The 25,982-nt window shown below is 39.1% G+C and overlaps 1 protein-coding gene across 1 annotated transcript in view; it reads left to right on the forward strand.

The window, feature by feature from the left end:
* gabra4 (gamma-aminobutyric acid (GABA) A receptor, alpha 4) overlaps positions 1 to 25,982 on the forward strand; it is a 61,367-nt gene that overhangs the window by 23,496 nt on the left and 11,889 nt on the right. The window contains exons 6-8 of the mRNA XM_015383379.1: positions 7,704 to 7,847; positions 8,358 to 8,510; positions 24,824 to 25,080. Of these exons, the coding sequence (XP_015238865.1) occupies positions 7,704 to 7,847; positions 8,358 to 8,510; positions 24,824 to 25,080 (554 nt within the window). The remainder of the gene's footprint in view (positions 1 to 7,703; positions 7,848 to 8,357; positions 8,511 to 24,823; positions 25,081 to 25,982) is intronic.

The following is a 25,982-nucleotide window of genomic DNA, read 5'->3' on the forward strand; positions in this document are numbered from 1 at the left end:
TAAAGCCCACTGCCAACATTAAGCCATAAAAAAGAAAAAAAATAACAAACGGTCAGTTCAGGTGTAAACTCCCACAGGTGTAAAGTCTATTTGAATTGCAGTCTAAAATGAATTTAACATGAAATGAAAGACAATTTGAGGAGGACTACAGACATTAATACCTATTCAAAATGTCCCTACTTTCCTTAATGGGTCCTTGGCTGGTCCTTAGCTGGTCCCCTACAATTCATTTTTAAACATCAATCCTTCTTCTAAAATATTCTTTCTCTCATGATTTTTGGACATTAATATCTAAAGAGAAGTACCTTCTCCTGGTCAGATCCTGTAATTCAGCGAAAGGGTGGAGTCAGAGTAAAAAAATTTGTTGGGTTCATGCAGGGGATTTTGCTGAGAGTTGCAGGGGAGTGGGCTGCCATTCGGCTGGCGTCTGACTGGGAAGGGCCATTTTGAATGGCTTCTACTGTATGTAAAACACTAGGTTATGACTCCTTTGAAAGACATATTTTGAAAACTTGTTCCTTTTTCCTTTCTCCTCTTTGCGTTAAATGTCTGTATATGACATCTAAATGATTGTAGTCTTTCATTATAAAGTTAAAAAGTGGGGTATTAATACTGCTATGAGGCACCACAAGTACCCAACATTCACTTTGCCTCAGAACAAGAAGCAAGAAAATTGAGTCACATGACTTCTTTTCTTGCAACTGAAACAGACTGTGTGCTGAAAATGACTGCTGAGGAGCCAAACACAGAGCGACTTAGCGATGTAACCAAATGAAGACGAGTTTAATTCTTTACTGCGAACAATGGAGTCCTAACTCAGCATCCATGTTTATAGTGAGCCTCGCGGTCAGCAGAAACAACTCAAAGACGCATCTCAAATGAAGCAGCTCCTTCTTATCAGACAAGTGCAGCGATGTGAAGATTACAACTGCAAGACACAGGAAAGGAGAGGCATTTTACACCCGCTGTCAATTACCCAGCGTGGTGACATTGTGGAGGACAAATTCCAATTTCTCCATTATTGTCATCCCTCTCTCCTTGCCCGTCCTCCTCCCTCTATCGTCCTGCTTATCCCATTCTGCTGCTGCCAGCCTCCAGTGAGGAGGAAGCGACCGTGAATCTGATGTGGCCTGAAGCAGAGGAAAGGTCAGAATCTCTTCTTCTGCCTCAGGACAGCGCAGACCTATGTGGCTATTTTCCATAGCTGCTGTGTGTGAGCTCATTTTCTCACCGGCTGCCTCTCCTTCAGTTTTTTCTCCATCATCCTGCACTCCCCCCCTCTCTCGTCTTCTTTTTCTGCTACTCCATCTGGGCTCGTGTGCACAGGCACTGCGTTCCACTCCATGACACACCAGAGTCATTTCATTTGGCAGAACAGTTGGTGTCCCGCCGATGTGGGGTCCCACAGGGAGTGGCAGGCAAAGACAACTGCTATTTAACTCTGCATGCACAGACTGGTCAACCTTGCCTGTACAGTATGAATAAAGGAAAGAGAGATCAGACCAAGAGCAACAGAAGGAAACAAACACAGCACTGAATCTACTGTAGAATGGCTGAGAAAGACACCGAACCCAAGATTTTCCTGCGGTCCAGACCTCAACCTGATGGAAATACAGCAGTAGAAGCTTTTTCCCGCAATGGAGAGAAACACTGATGAATTCATTCAGAAAATTACATTTTCAGAGGTGAAACTTAACTGTATTGACAATCATTGAAAATTTACTAAGTTCACAAACCTGTAAATGAACTATTTCAAGTTCATTTGGTAAATTAAGTCACAATTCTACACAATAGAACCTCATATTTCACCCTTTGAATGTGTGATTTTAATGGAAAGAAATGTAAAATACTCAATGCAGTCAAGGTATACTGTATGTGCAGTGCCAGGTGGGAAATGTAACTCGACGTCTCGCTTTAAATTTCAAGTGGACATGGTTTATGTATGAAGTTGTTTGCTAATTCCCGGTGGGCACAGTTTGCAGAAAAACATGAGTTTTTTTCTGCCTTAGTCTTCCTTTGTATGTTCATAAAACTGCCAAGCGCTTTGCTAAATTGGCATCAGAAATACCACTAGATGAGTCTTAATCATGCAGACCAGTACTGAAAGTAGATGTGCTGGTCTGTCATGCTGTTCGCCGTAATAAAACCTGCCGTTATCCAACAGAAAGTGTTATCATTTGACTGTGAACGTGAGCTGTGTGTCGCTCATTATTCTCAGTGTGCACATTGCTCTTGTTTATGTTCATTAATTCAAAACTGAACCGTTCAGTTCACTATATGAACATATTCCGTGAACGCCGTTCCTTGAATGCGTTCATTCTCAACGCTGCCTGTAGATCTTCTCTATTTGTGATGGGATTGGTCCCTTTTAAAACAATACTTGTGAAGTCAGAATTCTGCTAAAAGTGCACAGGAGTAATGAATACTAATACAAACTGATTTATTTAAAACACATAAACTTCTCTCCAATAGATCTTCTCTATTTGTGATGGGATTGGTCCCTTTTAAAACAATACTTGTGAAGTCAGAATTCTGCTAAAAGGCCACAGGAGTAATGAATACTAATACAAACTGATTTATTTAAAACACATAAACTTCTCTCCAATTGTTTTTTTTTTTTTTTTTTTTTTTACATTTCATCACAAGCATGAGTTCATGCTCCTTCCCTTGCTTTTTATGCACTTGTAGATTCTCTCTGTCATAATGGGTTTTAAAGATCTCACCCACATGCAGGGATTCCCTCAGAGAGCAAGGGGAAAAGTTAACAGGTTTATTGAGAGGTTGACAAAAAACAGAGAGAGAGATTATATGCAGGGTATCGCAGTGGGACTTCAACGGACTGGTGAACCGGAACCGGAAACTGTTAGGGGAGATCACAAAGATCAGTGCAAGGTCCGTAGGGAAAAGGACTGAGGTTAGTGAATAGCTGGACTCATGTTAGGTAGATTCTTGGTTTCCCTTGGGTCCAGTTTGTGGGGGGTTTAATCCAGAGATGTATGAACAGGCAGACTAGCGTTGGGTCCAGAGGAGCAGTGGAACGGACTGTCACCGGGTTTTCCTGAAGTGGGCTTGAACAGATCTGGTGAAGGTTTCCCTTTGCTCAGTATGACTTGAATTATTCCTTCCGAGTGGGGTAGAAGGACCAGGCTTATCCAGTGGTTCAGAAAGGCATTCTACCAGAGAACAAAGACAAAGGCAAGGCTTAGACTCAGAGAAACAAGGCAATAGTTAGACTCAGCTGATCTCAGCAAGGCTAGAGTACCCAATACTGGCAAACACTCTGCATCGAGGTGGTGACAGTTCGCAGCTCAAGTACTCCTCTGGTAATGACCCAACAAGCCACAGGTGTGCAGGGAGGCCCAACTAGAACAGGGCACCGCCTGGTGGTGGGGAGAGGAAAAACACAGAAAAAGCAACCCACACAAACTGGAACCCTAACACTCTCTCACATATCAACTTTTGTCACTTTGACAGAGGAACCAACTTGAGAAAGTAAACTGCCTATGATTGGCTATTTTCAGAGACAGCACTGTTTTCGTCCTGGTTGTGACTAGCAAAGCATTTTTATACTAATCACCAGGGCTCTCAACTCTCACAGATTGACCATTTTTTATCAAATGCACACGCACCACACTTGTATTTCTCACTCTTAAATGAGTGCATCCTGTGATGTGTGGATCAACACTAAGATAGAGATACCTCAGATGTCAGAGCTTATGCTCAAAAATTGATTCGCAGAATAAAATTTAAGTTTCTTTTCATACTGCAGTCATTTTTGATGATGCATGTTAACAAGAAAATGCATGTGTTTGAAACGCGTCAGATAGGGACGTCCGGAGTCTCTATGCTAAAGGAACCACCTGTGATCATTCAGAGCTACCATTATGAATAACATTTTTATACTTATATTTTACCTGTTGCCAAATACGTATCTAGCAGCTGCTTTACTTGAGGAGTAAAATGCAAACATTTTTTTTTTTTTTGTCCAATCAAGATTCATGCTGACTAAAATCTAACTAAATGTGAATTAACAGCAGTCTGAGACTAAAACTATGATTAAAACCTCCAAACTCAAGTAATATGTTGTCAAACTAGACGCTGGTTTAATATCTCTTGGAATGCTTCTTGGAATAATGTGTACAGTATAAAGAAAAAACGGTGACAATTTAGGAATTGAATCTATTAGCAATAGCCACTCATTTCCTTTTTACTGGTTTCTCCTAATATCTTTCTACCAGTGAAATAGGAAGTTGTTTACATTTTGCCATGGTAATTCAATTAACTCCATAGTCGACTACGAGTAACCCCTCTGGTTTTTATGTTTATTTGATATTGTTAGGTTTTTATTTTTTTCCCTAAGGCTCAATCTAACTCAGGTAAATCAATAATGGACACCCTAGCCAAAGGGAAATCCTACCCTGGATATTGTTCTTACTGTTGACCCGTGAAAGGCCAAGGGATAGGAACCACTGATCCTTAGCTCTCTCCTGATTGCCACACCTGCTTCCTTTGTCTTCAACTGAAGCTCAATCCAAATACCTCAAATTGTAGCTCCTACCTCCTGTTCCCATCTCCTATCCCTCACCTTTCAGGGAATCAACGGTTATAACTTTATCCAGAGTGGGAAAATAGTTCCAGACTGCTGTGCTGAATCTAGACAGCCGTCAGCCATACAGAGGATCTTATGTGGCAGACATACAAATAAACCGTGTTGAGAATGTGTTACCTCAGTTACTAAAAGCCCAACAGTGGCAAACGGAGAGCTCCTCAGAAATATTGTAAAACCCCAAGCAACAAGACACCGTCTAAACATTTAGGTTATATAGATGATTAAATATACGTACTCTCCAAAGCCAAAATCTGCAATATAATGAGGCCACCCAGAAAAACATCTGAATATTATCATCCAGTGACAGCTGACGCTGTTGACAAGGACATCTACAGGCATCACCATGGACAGCGCCATGAAACCTTGACACATAATGCACAACAATTTGAAATTGTAATCTACATTGAAAGATTTCTGCAACACCTCCTAAATGTCTTTACATGGTAAGAACGAAAATAAACAACACGGATCAACTCTCACATTTAACAAGCAGTTTGCCTTGGACTTTTTACAAACAAGCTCCACAATAAAGACTAATAGGCCAAAAGTTTCCCTGGGCCATAATATCAATCCCATGTGATAAATAGATGGTTTATAACACATGTATATCTTATTAGATGAAAACAAAATCCATCCGCCAGTCTTTCTTTGTGAAGTGGAGATGGCAGCATCATACACTTTGTCCTTTGACTTTTTCTATCGACATCAGTGCCGAAGCACCCAGGTGATCCTCTCCAGTACTGTTAGTGGCATACATCCTAATCAGGACCAAACAAGGAAGGTGACGGAGCTGCCCCTAGCTCTCTGTCAGATATTTCTTGGTCAGAAAGTGAAGCAGATTTGATGGGCTCTGTGGACTTAGGAAGCTGAGACAGAGGCTTTTCTTGCAAGGAAAAAGGTTCTAATTTATTTCACGTCCTCAGACAGAGAGATATAGCTCTGACTGAGGCAACCTCAGTACATACATTTATACAGCAATTCCCAATATACACACTCTCCATTGGAACTATCCCAGCCCTACATAAAGAACTTTCTCACACATGAACATTTGCTTATTCCCCCCCAAAAAAACACTTCAATCCATCAAGGACATAAATTTTAGAAGGATAAACAATCCAGGTCTCCAGTTCACGGCATGAAGGAGGCTGTGTCAACTCATTCTTATGTCTCATGACCCTCCTTCACCCTGTCTAGAGTAGGAAGGCAACTGCTTTCTGTCATCCCCAATCTGAACTCCGTATATAACTTAACTCCAGTATATAGACTGATACAAGACTTCTAAACAATCACCTCTATTTAGCCAGAGAAAAGGCACACTCAAAATATTTTATCTCACAAATAGGCCAAGGAAAAATATACTTTCACAGCTCCTTCCCTCAAAGTTTTGCGTGTTGTACATGACCGTTAACTCCATCTGTAGCCTGGGATGGTCAAATTCAACGCATAGATTTCAGCTAGCTTTGAAACTCAGAGTTGAGGAAGTTTTCTCTGTATTCTGCAAATTTTTGGAGGGTCAAGGAGAGTAAGGAGTCTCAGTTGTTCACGGTCCTTAAACCAGTTCTTCAGCTGTGTAAGAATGTTGACAAAGATGTCCTGCAGCTTCTGGTACGCTGCACAAACATCTCCAACTCTCCACCCCCTGCATACATCAGTGCTTCAACTAGAGTCAGCTCTGATGCGAGCCAACAGAATGGACAAAGTGCTGGTGAAGATTCTCAGTCATCCAGGTCTTAGGCATTCCAAAACAGTAAAAAAAAAACAATCCACTGGACTTTGTTTCCAAGTTTGAAGACGTTTCGCCCAAGAACTCAAATGACTCCCCATTCCCAGGGGGTGGACCCGTTCTTCTGGTTCAATTTGCACGTTTTCTAAGCCAAAACAAGTCTTTGGGCTATTATATATAGTTTTGAACTCATCACTAATTCCAACATTTTAAATTGAAAAAGCTTCCTGGATGGGAAGGGAACTTGGAAACTTGGAAACAAAGTCCAGCGGATTTTTTTAAAACAGTTTTTGAAGAATTGCCAAATATTTGTGGATAAAAGTTGAAACGTCTTCAAAAGGTCTGGTTACCTTTTAATTTAAGCCTGTTTATGGATGCCATGACCTGGATGAAGAGAAGTTACACAGGTAAGCTGTGGCTGAGTACAAACTTTTAAAATATTGTACAGTGTATGCCCGCCCTTACTGGTTTAAGGTATTCGCATCAATCCTGTTTACCAGTATTTAGACAAGCTGTTCTCTCACTGGGGGTCGGGCAGGCAGGCGCCATCTCCGGATGTTTTTAAAACTTGTTTTGAAAAAACGCTTTTTCTCACTGGCTTTTAAACCAGATTGAGTTTTTATCTGCATTTCAATTGTACTTCTTTTGTGTTTTGTGTTTTTTTTAATTGTTGACTTTATAGTGAATTCACTACATATATATATATATATAGTTAAACACATATGTGTTTTGTGCAGCACTTTGTTCAGCTTTTATTCAGTTTTCAAAGGGCTCTAGAAATAAAATGGCATTGTATGGTAACCATTCTGCTTTACATTATTCATTGTGTAAACCTTGTATCAATCCATGTTCCCAGTTCTGTCTTCATTGTTTCATGCTCTGTCCTCCATGTGTCTCTATAAATATTTGTCTTATCTTAATTAAAGAAACCATTTTTCATCTCTACTGTATATCCTGGAAATGTGTTTGTCTTTAGTCCCAACAGCTTCGGTCACTGTACCGTAGGAGCGTTTCAACGAGGGTCTATAGTCATTTATTGGATGAGCAGACATAACGTATTTAGTAACTAGGAAGTGATAGTAAATAATTGATGGTTTTTAAAATTCTTAGAAAAAAATCTTTGTATTTGGGGGTTCCCCCAAATAAAAACTCTTCGACCAGCATAAAGACCAGGGAAACCAGAAGGCAGGTTGGGGATAAAATTGTTAGAAAATGTTAGATTTATGGTACAATCATAGAGAATTTTCTTATAGAATAAATACAAGGAAGAACGCCTCATGGATGCAGCAGCCATTTACTCAATTTGCAGGCAAATATAAAAAAGGTGTCACATCCTATTCACATAATGGTGGCTCATCTGTCCATTTTCAGATGCCTATCCTAAAACAGAGATGATCTACACTTGGACCAAAGGGCCTCAGCATTCAGTGGAGGTCCCCCCTGAGTCCTCCAGCCTCGTTCAGTATGATCTGATCGGCCAGACGGTTTCCAGCGAGACCATTAAATCCATCACAGGTGAGCCATGTTTGTCCTGTCAACATTCTGTGCTCAATTATAATAACATAAAATCTAAAATAACTCTTAAGTTTTGCCTTAAATATATCTTAAGTGTAAAGCCAAACTGGATATTTGAGTTTATATTGTTTTTGAATGCAGCTTCATCTGTGATATTTGAAGGATTTTGAAGGTTTGACACTTGCACAAACACGGCAGTCTGTCAGTTGAAGCATGACTAGCAGACAGCAGCAGCAGCCTCATGAAGTAAACATTGTGGATTGAGTCATTTCACAGGCCAACTGGTTCACCCAAAAACTGATGGATCCAAAAACAGATTTTTCTGTTTTTTATTCTTTTCTTTTTTCTTTTTTTTGCACAGATGGCTAAGGATGGATGAGAGGCACTGATTTAACTGAAAATAGATTGAGGGATGTAATGAGGTGTTAAGGATTGTGAAACAGAGGGATGGCTGTCTTCTTGTGGTATTTACTCTCACTTTAAGCTAATTTATTTCTTTTGATCCACCAGGTGAATATGTGGTGATGACCGTCTACTTCCACTTGAAACGGAAAATGGGCTACTTCATGATCCAGACGTATATCCCCTGCATAATGACAGTAATCCTCTCTCAAGTGTCCTTCTGGATAAATAAGGAATCAGTCCCAGCACGGACTGTTTTTGGTATGTAAGACCGAACGCATCTTTCTCCTTCCTCCTTTATGCTCATCAGAGCATTAGATCCATTTCAACCCTTTAACATCAAGGGTATCATGTTTGACAAATTAGTTTTTGAGATCTCTTCATCATCAGTGTGATATTTTTGTTTATCTAAAACCTGACTTATACAATCATGCACATGAAGTGCACTGAAAACCTAAAAAATGCACAGAAATGCCAAATTTATTTAGTAAATTTCATTTTTTTTCATTTTTCATAAGGTTTAATGACATCTAGTTAAAAATATATTTAATGAATAATTGACTGATAGACTGTATTGATCTCACAGTGGAGAAATCTACTTGTTACATTGGCTCAATAGTCAAAAATAAGGTGCCAAAAGGAGGAAAAGGTGCATGATTTCACAAGTTATTGGCCTTGCAATGTTGCATTGTATAATCTGGCGGCAGCAGGGATGAATGACCTGCCGTAGTGCTCCTTTTTAAAAACAGGGTGTAAAAGTCTTTCACTAAGGAGCTGCTCCGCTTCTCTACAGTCTGGTGCAGGGGGTAAAAGGTGTTGTCCATGATGCATGTGAGCTTGGACAGCACCCTCCTCTCGGCCACTTCCTCCACTGAGTCCAGAGCTCAGCCAAGGACGGAAGTAGCCTTTCTCAGTCTGTTTAGTCTCTTTCTGTCCTGCTCTGCGCTGCCAGGGGCCCAGCAGACAAAAACATAGAGGAGGGCTGATGCCACCACAGAGTCATAGAAAGTTTTTAACAGGGGCCTGCTCACTCTAACGGATCTCAGCCTTCTCTGGAGGTGGAGGTGGCTCTGGCCCTTCTTGTACAGGGCATTGGTGTTATGAGTCCAGTCCAGTTTATTATTGATGTTCATGGGGGAGTGAGGTGGGGGTCTTCTCCTGAAATCGATCACCATCTCTTTGGTCTAATGCTACGTTCACACCTAAAGCAGCAGAGGCAGCTAGTTTACATGCAAAGTCAAGAGTTGACGCACATTTTGCTGCAGCAAAAGGTCCCACAACAACCTTTTAAGCAGCAGGAGCAGTGCGTCCGAGTCCTTTTGTGAAACATTATCAGAAGGATTTCTGGTTGCATTTGAAGAAAAAAATGGTACTGATGATGCTACCAGCACAGAATAGTGGTAGCATTAGCAACATTAGCAGTTGGCCATGGTCCATTTAACATTATTTGCCGGTCTCTTACAAAATACTTAGAAAAGTTACACAAGAAACACTAATTCTAATCCCTAAAAAAAAAAACAAATCCCTAATTGTTAGAATCATTGCTTTTGGTGGAATAGAGAAAAGAATGGTGATAGCAAGGCTAATTTTAGCATCCTTCCACAATTTATTTAATTCACATAGAAGGACCAAATTACCGCTCTAAGGAGATCGAGCTCTTGTAGGCTTTTCTTGTTTAAACAAAAAGCCCACACGAAGTAAACCAAGTCTGATTGAACACTGAATTTCCCAGTAGCTTTAAACTGAAGCTCAACACATTTTAAAATATAAGAAGTCCGATTTCCAGGTGATGCCGCCTTTTAAAAAGCTGTAAGTTCTGCCATTTGAAACGAGCTGATTCTTGCTCATAGTTTCCCTCCTAAGCATATATATATATAGGCCATGATGTCATCTAGCAGTTTGCATAATGATTGTGTCATTGCTGCAGTATTTTCAGTTTTTCCTCTGCTAGATTAATCACATCTATTTAATTCTCTTCTCTTCTTTTTTGTTATTCATAAATTGAGTGTTTTTGCCACCAAAGCCTCGAAACATTTACTCTCATTTTTTTGTTATGGCAAAGCTAAATGAGTCTTAAATTGTTGCTGAAAAGCAGTCCATTATGATTACGTCTCTAAATCTGATTAGTTGTTTTTGGAATGGACTGGTGGCTTTTATTACAGTAATCTAACAGGAAATTGGCAGAGAGATGGGAAGGGTAGGGTAGGTATAGAAACTCACTGCTGCATCCAGGAGTAATTGTTTTTTAACTATGTTCCTTGCCAAATACTTACTTTGCGGATGTTCAAACCCTGATGCTCCCTGGGCTAAAATAATCAACTCTGAAAAGAGAATAAGTAAGGTTCTTTATTATATCATCCAACAGAAAAAAAGGATTCCTAAACATCTTTCTCTTTCATTCAGCTCTTTTTCCTTTAGAAACATGTGTAACAAGCCTTTTATTGGATGACCCTCAGTGGAAATGTGTCTAGTTGTTGCATGGTGTGATAAAACCCTGGAGGATTAGTGCTACTTTCCTGCAGTGGTCAATGTCAGTGCCTCTGCTTTCTTTTCTCAGAGCATTCAGCATGACACAGCGTCGCAGCAGTTACATCATTCGATGCTCTCAGGCTTGGTTTCTCTTATTATTGGCATTTTCAATATGAACATGAAGTTATTTGTATTATTTGGGAACAGAGGATAGCTTGTGTTTGGTTTTCCCCCATTTGCCTTGCAGCTGTTTAAAGAAGTGCAGTGGAAACATCAGCCTCATTGACCCATTTTAAGATGGAAAAAGTTTTATCAAGAGATCAAGCAGGATCTGAGGGTGGATTAAGGGGCACAGCTTTCATACTCCTTTAACCTTTTCACAGTTTGTCCCATTATAGCCATAAACGTCATTGCATTGCATTGGATGTGACAGACTGACATAAAGTCATATGTAATTATAATGTGGAAAAGGATAGATGGTTTTCCTTTTTACAATTTTAATATAAAGAGTGGGATAAAAACTGAAATTTCCTCTTAAAATATAACTTAAGCACTAAAATTGGACATGTAGCAGGTCCAGACAAAGGCATAAGGGTGATAAGTGTTAAAAAAATAATAGTTTGATAGCATTTTTTACATAAATATTTCATTAATAATGTAACAATCAATACTTATGCATAACAATATTTATATTTGTCTTGGGGCAAGATTGACATGGAAGGATTATTGTTTCTGTGACAAATGTGTCTTAGGAGAACAGTCTGATGGTGATGAGAGAGAACTGGTTTCAGAGATGGAAAACCTTCCAGACACCTTAAATCACAGATGACCTCATTTCCTCTCTTCCCTCACTCAAAATAAGGTCTGAGTTCTCCCCAAACCTTTGGGTCGCTCTGAGGACGGCCTGAACTCTCCCTGTGACTGTTGCATCAGCAGAGAGGAGCTTTTTCAAAATCAAATTAATGAATAACTACCTGAGATCTTCCATGGTGGAAGAGTGATGGAGTGAGCTGGCAGAGGTCAGTATAAACAATCAGTCATCAGTGAGTCATCAGGAAACTCAGGTATTAAGGAGTAGAGTATGGATGAAGAAAATCCTAATATAAAATATGTTAAAACATATGTGGTTAAAGGTTTATGATTTTAAATAGAGCTGTCATATATAGTTGCATGTATTGACCTTTTTAAGAGCTGATTATTCAACTACCTAGTTTCAGCTAACTTTTTATTACTATTAAATAAGAACATTCTTGATTTTTCAATGTGTATTAATGATTTAATTGTCAGATCATTTATTATTTTATTACTATTTTATTATCAATTTTTCCAAGCTATTATGTAATTTTTCTTTTTTTTCTGGCAGTTGCGGTTGAAATTTGAACCAGAAAGTTTAAAACTCATTACCCTATTATTTTATTACCCTTAGTAAATCAGCATGATGCATATAATGGGGAATAGGATATGTGGGACAACAATGATGTATATGAGAGACGACTTTATCAGGTTTGCTTTTCTTTTGTGACTCTCTTCTACAGCATTGATTTACATTGCACTCCCCTTGTGTCAAATTTAAAAACTTTTTTGGCTTTAATCATACTTTACATCATATTTTGTATTTTAAGCCTTACTGGTTCTGCTTTAAGAGCATCGTGCTCAGTTTTGTCATGACGTGGGGCACTAGTGCAGCACTGTGACAAGGACTACAGCTCTGCTTTTTTTTGGTTTTAAGAAAAGCAAACTGGATCAAGTCATTTTTCATAATTTAAATCTGTGGGAAAGCAGAACAGAAGTAAAAAAAGAAACAGCACTGTTAGTTAGTTTATTAAAGATCCAAAACAATTCACAAAATCAAAATTAGGAAACATGTTAAAGGTGCTGTAGGAGATCTTGGAAAAAACGGTTCCAGCAAGCTATATTTTTGAACATACGCAACCATGCCTCTCCCTTCAGACTACACCTCGAAACCACGCCTTCAAAACACATGAACGTCCATGCTGTCTGCAGCACGTCTGGCAGGGAGACAGGCAGCACTGACCCCTTGCTCACACTGGCTCCAGTGCGGTTACCGAGCCGACGGAGACCGCAACTCCCGCACACCCCCTCTTACACCGCCCTTTTGACTACGGTGCGGTGCGGCTCTGCGGCTCCGGCAACAGGTCCGGAGATTTAACNGCGGCGCCGCACCCACCGCACCGCAACGGTAAGACCGGAGTCGGTGTGAGCCGGGGGTGATAGTGCAGAGCGCTATGATAATTCTCTGAAACTGTTTATTAACACCTAAATTAATGCCAAAATCTGCAGACAAAACATGTTCACTTTTATTATCCTGGTGCCTGCAGTTTGGATTACGTACATGAAAAACTTCTGCCAGCCGCTGCGCCAAAGGCTCCTGTTGAATGGGATTCCTAGTGGCAGTGCACCGCTGGTGTACGGGGGTCTGAGTGGCGCCGACAGAAATAATATTTGAAGGCAGGATGGTAATCTGGCACTGACAATGCTTTCAGATGGACTTTCTCACTTTAAATAGATTCAAGCCACTTTTTACCCACTGATCACAGCAAATATAGCTGCCATTTTTACAGGCAAAGATAGGATATAGTGACTGCACCTGACCAGGTAATGGTAGCCTGGACACCTGCGTCCCCCGTGCTTCCACCTTACCGGTCCCCAGCCCCCCTCCTCCGACTGAGGACGGTTGGCTCATGGCCCAGCACTCGACAAAAAAAAGTGTCCTCCTTTTCAGAAACCCAAATCTTTGCTCCTCACTCTAGAGGAAAGCCTGAGCCCAGAAGTGAAGAGAATATCTCTAAAATGTAATTTTAAAATAATAATCTGTAAAACTCAATCTGAAAATAGAAAAACAAAATAAAACATAAAATCAGTCAAAGAAAAATAAATTTGAAAAATCTTACTTATACTTGTGTTGTTCTGCTTTATCTAAGATTGGGTGCAGGGTGCATTTCCCTCTACCCAGACAACATCTCAAGCTCTGCTGGGGAAGCCTGTCCAATTCTAGGACAATTCGAGAGAACTAGTCCCTCCAGGGTGTCCTGGGTCATCCCCTGGTCCTCCTCCTGGTGAGACGTGCCTGGAACACCTCCCTAGGGAGGCGTCCAGGGGATATCCGACAATGTCTGAGTCACCTTAGCTGACTCCTCTCGTCATGGAGGAGAAGCGGCTCTATTCCGAGCCCCTTCCGGGTGACTGAGCTCCTCACCCTCTCTCTAAGGCTGAGCCCAGCCATCCTTTGGAGAAAGCTTATTCAGCTGCTTGTATCTGGCAATTTGTTATTCTCGTTCCACATGTCATGACCAAAAGTTAGAGTAGGAATGTAGACCAACCAGTAAATCAATAGCTTTGCCTTTTCACTCAGCTCTCTTCACTACAACAGACCGCATTATAACAGCAGCCTCGCAGATCCATCTATCTATCTCCTGTCCCGATTTCCGAAGCAATTCTGGTAAACTGTCCAGAAGGGTAAGCAGTGCTTTGCTAACACTTTTTTAGGTGGGTGTGGAGAGCTGCTGACCCTGCAAGAGGGCATTGTCGAACAGTGGAAGAAATACTTTGAGGATCTTCTCTAGCTGGCTCTCACTGAGGTGGCCTAAAAAACTCCATGGTGGCAAGGCTTCGGGGGTGGATGATATCTGTACCTTAGGTCTCTGGATGTTGTTGAGTTAAACTCCTATGCAACATTGTGGTTTGGGAAAGTGGCGCCTGGACTGTAGTAGTCCCCCTGCATAAGAAGAGGAATCTTGCAGCTATGGGCGATCAACACATCAGCCTCCTTTGGAAGGCCTATGTCAGGCTGCTGGAGGGGAGAGTCCGGCTTCAGAAGAAGCAGTGCTGTTTTCCTCCTGGCTATGGAACAGAGGACCAGCTCTACGTAGGGTGCTCGAGGGTTCATGGGAGTTTGCTCAACCAGTCCCCACGTGTGTTGCTGACCTAAAGGGGGGCCCTATTCTAGGGGCCATTTAGTGTCTGTACAAGGGTGACGGGAGTTGGTCAATATTGCTGGCATTAATTCAGACGTGTTCTCTGTGCATGTTAGATGTTCATAATTTTTATGGAGAGGATTTGTAGTCAAGCAAAAAGCAAGAGGGAGGTTTGGTTTGGGGGCCAGTGGATTTCAAGCTTTATGCAGATGACCTTGTTCGGCTGGCTCGCTCATGCCAAGACTTACAGCAGGACTCACCAAGCTTTTTAAGGCTGAGGGCTACTTCATGGGCACTGAGTCTCATGAAGGGCTTCCACTAGGCCCTGGCTAAGAGAAATACAATAAAATAAAATTTCAAACTTAGCCCACTGGTGAGTTGTTCTGGTTTCAGAGGATGCTGAGGGCACCCAATGTGTTCCTTTAGGGTTCCTTGGTGCCCGTTGGCACTGTGTTGGTGACCCCTGAACCAAAGCAAGCACTGGGTTGGCAGCTGAGTGTGAAGTGGCTGGGATGAGAGTCAACTTCAAGTCCGAGGCCATGGTTCTGGACCGGAAAAAGGTGGTCTGTCTCCTTCAGGTTGGAAGAGAACTCCTTCCTCAAGCCGAGGGGTTCAAGTATCTTGGGATCCTGTTCACGTGTGAGGGGAAATTTAAATGAAGCTTTTAAAATATAAAATCTGTTGAAAAAATGTGAAAAAAATATGAAAACATAATATATGAAAATACAATACACATTAAAAACTTGAGAGTAAATGGTAAAGTTATTCTAAAAACCTTTCTTTTTATTAAAATACTTTTATTCAAAATAAGGTTAATAAAAAAAAATACTAAGTGTCTTATCTGGTTTGTATTTTTTTATTTACATCAGTAATTGACCAAAATTCATCCATTTGATTGTGGCCTTTAAAGAAGAGTTGTACTGTTTTACACTGAGATTATTAGCTTGTTAGGAGACTACTGAGGACTACAATATTCAGGGTTATTAAACTAAAGGAGTATTAAAACAAAGCCACATTAAAGTGTTCTTAAAGAAGAAAGTTTAAGGTTTTAGATCAAATCTGAAAAATTAAAGGTTGAATATTTTTACATCTCTCTAAACGAGGTTCATAAAAAAAAAAAAAGAACTGGGCCAAATAAATATTTTTTGTTATGAAACTTCATTCCTTTGTCGAAATACAAAGCCAAAAAACAATTAGCCAGAATCTCTTGCTTGATGAAATTATCCCTTGTTTTTTTTTTAAATCATTGAAGTTTTTTTTTTTTTAATGACACTACAAAAGAAACAACAGGAGAATTTAACCCTGACAGATGTCGTTTAGACCTTCCTGTTGTTTTGCTGATATTTTTAGCCATCTCCCGCAATCATTGCTCCGTGCTGCATGAATTACTCAAACAGATCTCCGCTTTTCACTGCAAATGACATTTTCCATCAATGCTTTTACCTTAACAGTGGGCTTCTTAAGTTGCAGAGTTAAATTCAAGCTAAATTCCTCTGCATGTTCACTTTAGCCGCAGGTCACCTGTCAATGTCAGCCAGCAGCTTTTGACTGACAGGTAATTATATAGCGGTCACGTCTGGGTACAGACAAAGTGCCTTTACATTGACTTTAAAGAACGCCCTGTTCTTGTTCTTAGACTGAAGGCGATTTCCTCCAAATCACATTATTGCTGTTTGTTAATAATAATAAAACCAAGGACAGGCATTGATCTACAGCCTCATACAGTCACCCTTTGCCTTCTCCTTTACTTTGGTGGTCCCTCTCTCCTGGGACCAGCAGCAAATGGGAATATGAGAAACAAACATGTTGCATGCAGTCAGAGTCTCAAAAAAAAATACAAAAAAATGGTGTATAGGCGATATGGTGTATTCAGCTCTAAGCTGGTGGCGTTGCTTCTTTTGATACAGGAATAGCATTTGGGGGCAGAGCATGCATGCTAGCAGAAATTATTCTAGTCAATATGAGAGAGCTGCACAGATGCCACAAAGCCTTTCATTTGTCGCTCCTTTACTTCAACGATTATGGTATTTAGCCTTGTCAGCTATGGCTGACTCACCAAGTGCAGGAAATGCATTTTTGGTTGTAGATATATGATTCAGTTGCTTAACATGATAATAACTGATTCTGATTAGCCGATAACATGAACCTCCTCTCTGTGATGTGGATTGCTCTGTTACTGGCTGTTTAGAGTTAATAACAGCATCTCAAGGTTGGAAATGTAGTTTTAAGAAACAGTGCATCTCAAACAGTCCAGCTCTATAAAGGCAGACTCTCAATAATGACAGCTGTTTGAATCCTTGGATTAAGACTCTTTATTCTAGTTGAGGGCTTCAGTCTTTGCATCAGTCAGAAAAGGTCAGGGGTCTCGTTCAGGATGGACAGTAGGAAGGTAGAGATGGGATGACTATGTAGCGCTGCTAAGGAAGGAGGTGAGGAGAAGCTGAGCTGATTGGTAGATGTAGGTTTAGGTCATCTACAAAAATAAGACAAAAATTAATTGAATGAAAATGTTTCCATGTATAATGTGACATCTATCCCTGTGCAACTGGACTGGAACACAAATGCAGCTCTTAAAGGGGAATGCCGTTTTTTTTTTTTTACATTGGGCCCTTGATTTTACGTTATTACATCATGTTCTACTCACCCATATGAGTTTTGTGTCATTTGGAGCTGTTCTGAAGATATTCCATTAGATTATATCCAAGTAACGCCTTCCTATGGGCAACGACTTGAAGGCACAAACTAAACTGTTCAGAATTTATCATTTATGGTACGCCAGCATTCATAACATGTAGCCGAATCACTGTCCCCCAGACATCCATGGTTATATTTTTTATATTTATATTTTTTTAAAACTAAGCCGTCTGTATGACGTCAAGATTTGGTAAAAAGGCTACTAAAGTACTGAGTAAGGGATCTTCTTACTGATCATCAGATTTAATTTTCTAAAGATTATATAAAGCTGCCAAAATATAAAGTTCTTTGCTAATGCTGGTATTTCAAAGAATGAGATAAAAATAAAACAACATATAACACCTGGCAGTAATACAGTAATTACATATTAACAGCTTTAGTTGGAAGAAATAGCTTTTTTTTTTCTTTTTTTACTATAAAACATATTAAATCAATTCTTACAAGATTTTATATAAATATGTCAGTTTAGGTGATGTAATTAATTGTTTACTGCATGCTCACCATAAAGCAATGAAGCTTGAGCTCAAGTCTCACTTAAACATAATCTGTGGATCTGTCTCTCTGGTTTATTTGAAGGAAAGTTTTTCTTCATTAGGTTAAGTTACCCATGACGGGTAGAACAGAAATTTTAATCATGGAAGAGTTGTGACTCTTCATCATATTTTACTCAAGAAAAAAAGAAAACTCAATTTTTTCCCCTTTATTTTAGTTCCTCATTTAAATATAACTGAGTAAACTCGTGGAGAGGACACTTCTATCAAGTGAGTTTTGTTTCTTTATTTTTGCAACTGGAGAACACATTTGTAAATAGAAATGTGAAAAAAATGCAAAGCCAGAAACAATACTTTTAATCTTCTTCCAACTATATCTTTACAAATTTTTGTACAGATTAATTATTTTCAATTGCTTTTTCACTTTTTTTTTTACACTCAGTTTTACAAATGGCAACCTTTACAAGCTGTTTTTCACATTCTCTTCACGTCAGGCCTGATACAATTGCCAGCTCTTGACAACAACCAATAAAAATTGAAATGTTTATTCGATCCTCTTATCAGGGTGAAAACCACCACCAGAAGTGAATAAACTGTGACCTTTGAGGCAAAAATTTTAAATAGTGCAATTCATAAAACCTAATCTGAAAATGAGAAAAAAAAAAATTGAAAGATAAAATCTGTAAAAAAAAAAAAAAATAGAAAAAAAAGGTGAAAAACAGAAAAGTCACTCTCAAAACCTTTTTTTACAATATTTTTAATAATATATGTTTTTTTCTTTTTTTTTATTTCAGTTACAAAACATGTTCTGTGATTGAAAAAAATTATGGAACACAATTAATTCCATATAATGCACCTTAGAGGTATAGTGGAGGATTTTCGCTAATTTGTAAAAAGACCCAAAAAAACTAAATGCACATGCACAACCCTGTACCTCCACCCAAGAGGCAACGGCTATTAAATGAATGTGAGAGCATGCAAGACCCCATTTCTCCATGCGCAAGCTCTGCTTAAAATTTGTTGTTTGCATCACTCATACAAGCTTACTTTCCAAAAGATTTGCAATTTTTCCACTATGTCAGGGGTGGGCAATTCCAGTTCCTGGGGGCTGGTATCCTGCAACTTTTAGATGTGCCTTGGGTTCAACGCACCTGAATCAAGTACTCAGATAATTGGGAGGACTCTGCAGGAACCGACTGCATACTGAGGAGGTAACTCAGCCATTTGATTCAGGTGTGTTGGACCAAGGATGGATCTAAAAGTTGCAGGATACCAGCCCCCAGGAACTGGAATTGCCCACCCCTGCATTATGTCATACTCACCCCCGTACGTGAAAATGGGGACGAGCATGTACGACGCCTTACGTAGACATATCATCATAATGATTGACAATTAGGAGAACCACTTATTTTGATGATCCACTCGGAAAAAGAACATCTTCCACTATACCTTCAATGTTGGTTTGCCAACTACCTGTGAAACACTAAAACAGGAAAAAGAACATCTACAATAAGAAAAACACTGTGGTCTTCTCACTGTTAAATGTCTCAGAAATGGAATAAAAAAGGTTTTAATTTAATATCAGTGTGCATTTATGGTCAGAATAACACTGTGCTTGATTTATTTTGAATAATAAAGATCAGTTTAAATTAAACTGGAATTAGGGCTTGAGTAAAACTGATACCTTTCCTGTATATTTTTTGTGTCTTTTTAAAGTGATGAAAAGTAACATTTTTTGGTAAATCTTTCAAAAGTTTTGTTGATGTTTTTTGGTTATTGTTATAAAGCTGTTGACACTTGTTTCCAAAGATCATCAATGCCTGTCGCTATTGTGACACAGTCATGGAAACACACATTTTATGACTTGATCACCTCTCTTATGTTTTCATGGCTTGCTGTGCTCCAGAATTACATACATTTTTAGCCATGACATTATAAGCACGTATAGATGGAGTAAAAAAAGTCACCCATTTCATTTTGTGCTACATTTTCTTGTGATTTGAAGGGCACGTTTTGCAGAAAAAGAACATCCTTGTGGATGATATGTTGGGTGGGGATGGATCTATGCCTCATTAGATCAGACACAGATGGCCCATGTTGCCTGATCACAACAGAGTAGCTACTGCATCTAATTTTAGTTAGAAAATAGAAATATCCTTTACTGTCTCTCACTGTGGAAATGAAGGCGTACTAGCAGCAGACTGACAGGTAAACAGAGGTTTACTTTTTCATACAAAATTAAATGCAATAATAAGAATTCTGTAATAAGAGATTGCACTGTAAAGGCAAACTTAAGATCGTTTATTTTGGTTTCTATTCTAGGCAATAATAAGAAAAAAACAGTGCCTTGTTTATCTGTGCATTAAAATAAAAGCAAAATACTATTTATAGGAGTAGAAAGCTTTGCCAAAAAAGTAAGACTCTTTAAAATTGTAAAGCTCAACAGCTGCAGGGATGAAGGAGCAGCCATAAAATGTTTTAATCCGGATCTCTCCTGAAACTCATACTGCATTAGTAGATTATGGGGTGATGGGCATCAAACGATGGACACAGGAGTCCTATATTTGGGTGAATCATGTTTTCATGGTTATCTTAACGGTACGTTTGGTTTGGGACCTGGTGGAGAAACCTACACCCCCACACAGTCAGGTCTGATGCTACAGGGTGTCTCTGTTTCCGCCATGACTTTGTGAAAAATGATTTCAGTTGTGTTTTGTGAAGCTGAGGCTCTGCCATGGTGGCCTGTTGCCAGGTGCTGTGCCAGACCTTCAGAGGTCAAATAGGCTCCTAGTTTTGATGAGTCAGGATTGTTTGGCTTCAATATGGGACCAAATTTCTGATTCACTTCAACTCATCAGGCTGGATGAGGACCTGTTTATTTTGTCACGATGTGGAGAGAGCAGGAAGGTAAGGAAGGTCAAAGAAAAACTCCAACTGCAGCAAAAAGATGCACATAGTCATCAACAGGTCTCCATAAAAACATTTTCTATGGAGCACTGAATGTAAAAAATTTAGCCATAAAAAATGTAAAGTCATGTTTCTGTTATTTAGCACACTTTGTTACTATTTATTTATTTTCCCAATTTTAATGGAAAATGTTGTAAATGTTAAAGGAGCAATAAGCACAGATGAAAGTAGTTTTAACATATTTATGACTATAGGTGAATTGCCTGAACTTCACTTTACAGTACATTACATCTAGGCATTCACACATTAAAGACGGAAAACAATACCTGCTGTAGCATTACTCCTGCAGAGTCACACATGTCAGGTGGAATTCTAAATCTCATTTTATTTTTTTTTACACAGCTATAAAACAAAAAGTATTTGTGAACATGTTTTAGAAATGTTAAAGGTCTATTTGAAAGGCGTGTGGATGAAACACCATGTGACTGTGTTTTGGTTATTTAATAGATAAACATGAGCAGGTGTCGTTTGGGCCCGGTACCGGACCCGCCAGGCTTAAGGAGTTAATGCATCAGCTTCTCCATTTTGATCATTCAAAATAAGAATGAAATAAACATTAAAAAAAAAATCAGGGGTGACTGTCATTTGATTTTAAGACTTATAATGAAAGAAACATTTTTCAACATTAATAATTTTTCTCAGAATTTGACAAATTTCCTGATTTCAATCCATTTTTATTAAATATTTAACCATAAATTCCCTCTCACCCTTTATTTACACCTTTCAGTAATGGATGAAATACCTTTACTGGGATTATTGTGATAAAAGTTATGAGTGAGAGTACATTTTTAAGCTTCAGCCTAATGAAACACAGAATTGCTCTTTGAGATAAAATATGAAAAAAAAGTACAGTTATTTGAAGTTGCTTAAACAAATCTAACACTTAATGTGTAATTTTGTTCTATTATTTTTGCAAGTAGAGCTAGTGGAAGAACCAAAAATAATAAACCAGATGACACTTCCAATGAAGAAATACATATTTCATTATTCTGTACACAGCACTGATGATTTTATAGATGGTGTGATCTGATAATCTGACTGCCGATTGCAGCAGTAGATATTTAACGGCAGAAATAGAGGGCCTTCAAATCAAATTCTCTTAGGGCTCCATGGAGGTTTAAGCTGACCCTGCTCTAATTAAAGTTAGTTTTATCCAAATGTCCCTTTTTTTTAAGATCCCTGTGCTGCAATTATAGATATTTCCATTTGAAGTCCAGACAGACCCATATCTCTACAAAATTCCCTAACTTCTGTTCACCTGCTGAATAAGCATGATTCATATCTACTAACACTATAGTCTCTCTAAAACTGTGAAAATACATCCCTTTATGTTGAAATAAACACTGTGGTCCTTTTAGTGCATGTTCGACGCTGCAAAGAGCAAAGTGGTTCATTATCGCTCTGCAGTCTGTTAATGAAAGATGCAGATGAGAGCAACATTACTGCACATGCATGGGCTATTGAACACTTCTTGTTTTTTTATTCTGTTTTTAATGTGTTATTTTGTCGGAAAGCTGCAGCTTCTATCTGCGGAGAGATCTAATAGCATATAGAAGTTAAGCAACACTGAGAGCAGTATGCTTTTTCTTTAATTTGGTTTTCTGGATTTGCTTTTATTGAAAACTTGATGTATGTGGTTATAAATATGCACATGCAGAGGAGCCGAATCCAAACATGTTCAGTTCGAAGCAATTATGAGCTGAAGCCTACATGCCTCATTGTTTTTTATGTTGTTTTTTTGTTTGTTTGTTTTTTATCTTCCCCACCAGTGCAATTCAAATCTAATTTTGGGGGTTGGGTTGCTCCTAATTCCCAAATCACCTCACCTGAAATACAGGTGAGGTAACTTTCAAATTCTGTAATCTGATAATATGTCTTTAAAAAGTGACATTAAAAATGGTTTATTCTTCAGGTTCTTGAGTTTTTTTTTTATTTGCAGTACTAAAAACTGCAAGAGGAGTTTGGGTTCTATTCATTTCACTATCAACATTGTTTAATTGAAGCAGTAGATATGATTGGTTGATATTGAAATGACTCAATGAGTGGAACCTGTTTAGTTTAAAAACCCTTTTGCATTAAACCCCTCAAGTATGTTACAAATATCTCTCTATTTCTTCCGTTCTAATACATTCACATTCTTTAACTTAAAGTAGCACTGTTTTATTTTTAGCCACTAGTGGTACCATATCTGTTAAATTCCAGGTTTAACATCCCTTAAGAAGGCTGGTAGGGGACATATCTGTGTTGAATTTTAACAGACTTAAGGCTGATTTATACTCAGAAACCTGGTCGTCTGCGTGTGTGTCGCAGTGAATGCAAATGTGCCTTCGCCTCTGCCTCAGACACTCTGCTGCACCTCTCAAAAACTGTAGGTGACCGCAGACAATGCTGTAGACAGGAGGCCTATGATAGTTCTACATCCACTCTGCACTATGCGTATGTCCTGTTTGATACCTAACCAGCTTGTTTTGTTTATATGACCACCATTGTGGAAAACGACTCGAAGTTGGACCAGCTAGAAGAGCAAGGTGCGCGAGAACTCTGGGACCCTTTTCCACCTGGATCCCGCCTCTTTTTCACCCTCCGTTGTCGGACAAACTTGCCCTCACTTCCTCGGCCGTATCTAGACCCACAGCTAGTTCATGATGGTCCCTCTCGCGTTGTGGCGTGAAATAACATAGTGCAGACCACGCTTCAATATTGGACATAAAATCATCAAAAAAATATCTGTGACAAGCTCACAGCCCTTTAGATGGCCTTTTTAAAGGAAACTGTAAAGCGGCTCTCTGGGTCACATGACTCATTCAGTGATGGATCCGGCCCTCTGAAGTTACAAAGGCAGGTTTTTGAAAAGAGCTCCCGGCACGGACAATTAATACCCACCAAGCGCTGAAGATTGACATAAGAAATAATATATTTCATATTTAAACAACATTATGTAACTTTTAGCCACTACTGGCCCTGGACCGGTAACTTCCGGGTTTAACTTCCCAGAAAGCACCCAGCTAACCTGCACTGTTGCAAAATGAACCAGTCCCCCTGCGTGTTTAGTCGTCTGCAATCACACCACTTTGGATCAAAAGGTTGAGAAGTCATGGAGTTCTTGGTAAATTCAAGGCCACATTCACCCCTCTATATTAAATCCCGCATCAAAGAACCAACATTTTGTCTGATCAGACCACGGTTAGGTCTGTTTTGTTGGCTTACAGGAAATTTACCCTTAGTTAGCTGTCCTGTTTCAGGGTAGCTGGAAAGCAACGCTCTGGGTCACATGACTCATTGAGTGACTGATCAACTTAGGCTTCATTCACACTGCAGGGATTAAAGCACAGGGCTGCACCATGTTTATGGAATGTAAACAGAGTTGGTTAGGCTTTTTAGATCGGATGCGACTGGCGCGGTGTGTTGACATCCGTTGCTTGCGTTCAATGGTCCCACGTAATTTAGCAGGTTAATCTGGGTCTGGTTTTCCTACAGCATGCCGATCAGAACCAAGGCAATTTTTACTCGGGTCGCTAATCGACTCATTTGCCCGATTGTTGCTGATTGTTCCCGGATTTAAACAGGTTTTTTGGCCAGTGTGGAAGGGATATCTGTTTAAGCTCCCAGTCGCTCCCCCACACATGCTTTCCTTGTGTGTTAATACTCACCATGTCGAGATAGCCATTTTGTTGATGAGACCATGACAACCTTTTTGAAACCAAGCTCACTCCTAACTTATACTAAAAATGCCTGCGGGATCCTTGGTTTTAATTATCCTGTTTGGTCTCTAATGTTTTCTAACAAATCAAGCCTGCATAGAACAGGTGGATTCATACTGAGATGAACAGTGGACTCTATTTACTAAGTATTTATATCTTAAGGCGAAATTGTTTGCACATTTTGTTTTGTATTTTAAGTGGTATTGGAGAAAATAAGGAAAACACAAATGCATGGTAGATTTTAGATGTTTTGGAAGATAAAAGAAATTGTCATTGCACACAAAATGTAATTTAATTTCTTTCCCTCTTTGTCAAAGGCATTACCACAGTCCTGACTATGACGACACTCAGCATCAGTGCCCGCCACTCTCTCCCCAAGGTCTCATATGCAACTGCGATGGACTGGTTCATTGCCGTCTGCTTCGCCTTTGTCTTCTCTGCCCTCATCGAGTTCGCCGCAGTCAACTATTTCACCAATGCACAGATTGAGAGGGCCAAGAGGAAGCCTGGAAAGTGCCCCCCCGTACCCCAAAGCACTCCTGTCAAGGTGAACGACACAGAGGAACTGCAGCAGGTAAAGGTTTATTTATTTATTTTTTCCCCTACCCCCTCAAACTGGCTCAACAACTTGATTGCACTTTAACTCAATGGGCACTTAGGCAACAAAACGCCATTGCATGGACTCTATGGATGTGGCATTTATGTAGACCTTCGAATGGCTTGTAGTGGATGTGCTCTTGAATAATTAGTTTTATGCTTGGGTGGACATTAATGCCCGAAAATTCAGTTCCTTAGCTTAAAATTTATTTTTTCTGTCACTGTCATATACAGTGACAGAAAAAAGAATTCTGCATTGTTTTACAAGCAGTTAATTCAGGAGCAGAGATATTTAAATGTTAATGAATAAACATACAAACTAGAACCTTCATTTTAACATATTTTTAATATATTTTTAAAGCATATTTATACAGAAAGAAAGAAAACTGTTGAACTTTATGTACTGAAAAGAGAATTCTTTAATTCATTTTTTAGTAATATAGTTTACTTTGGAGCAAGTGTCTCCTTGAAATCTGCCTTTTTTTGGTACACCAAATTTTAAACACAGAATTTTTTTCACCGTTTATTTTAAATACTGAATTTTTTAGCACCAAATTTTAAACACGGAATTTTTGAACACATTGAATTCCTTGCACTGAATTTTTAATCTGGTAAAATTCTGCATCGAGTGTAGATTGCTTTGGCTTGAGTTCACCAAAAGGTCAACACATTTGCAGTCGAATTTTTTGCAGGCACATTTTTACCAAATAAAAATTCAGTGTTTAAAATTCAGTAAAAAAAAAAAGGCAGATTCCAACGAGACAGTTTTTCTTCCATAAAGTAAAACTATGGAGAACTGTTAAATTAAAAGTGAAAAAATATATAAAAAAACAAGATCATTAATAAATTATATATATATACATATATATACATATATAT

Source organism: Cyprinodon variegatus, unplaced genomic scaffold (assembly GCF_000732505.1).
Source record: "Cyprinodon variegatus isolate N-32 unplaced genomic scaffold, C_variegatus-1.0 Scaffold283, whole genome shotgun sequence".
Taxonomy (NCBI): domain Eukaryota; kingdom Metazoa; phylum Chordata; class Actinopteri; order Cyprinodontiformes; family Cyprinodontidae; genus Cyprinodon; species Cyprinodon variegatus.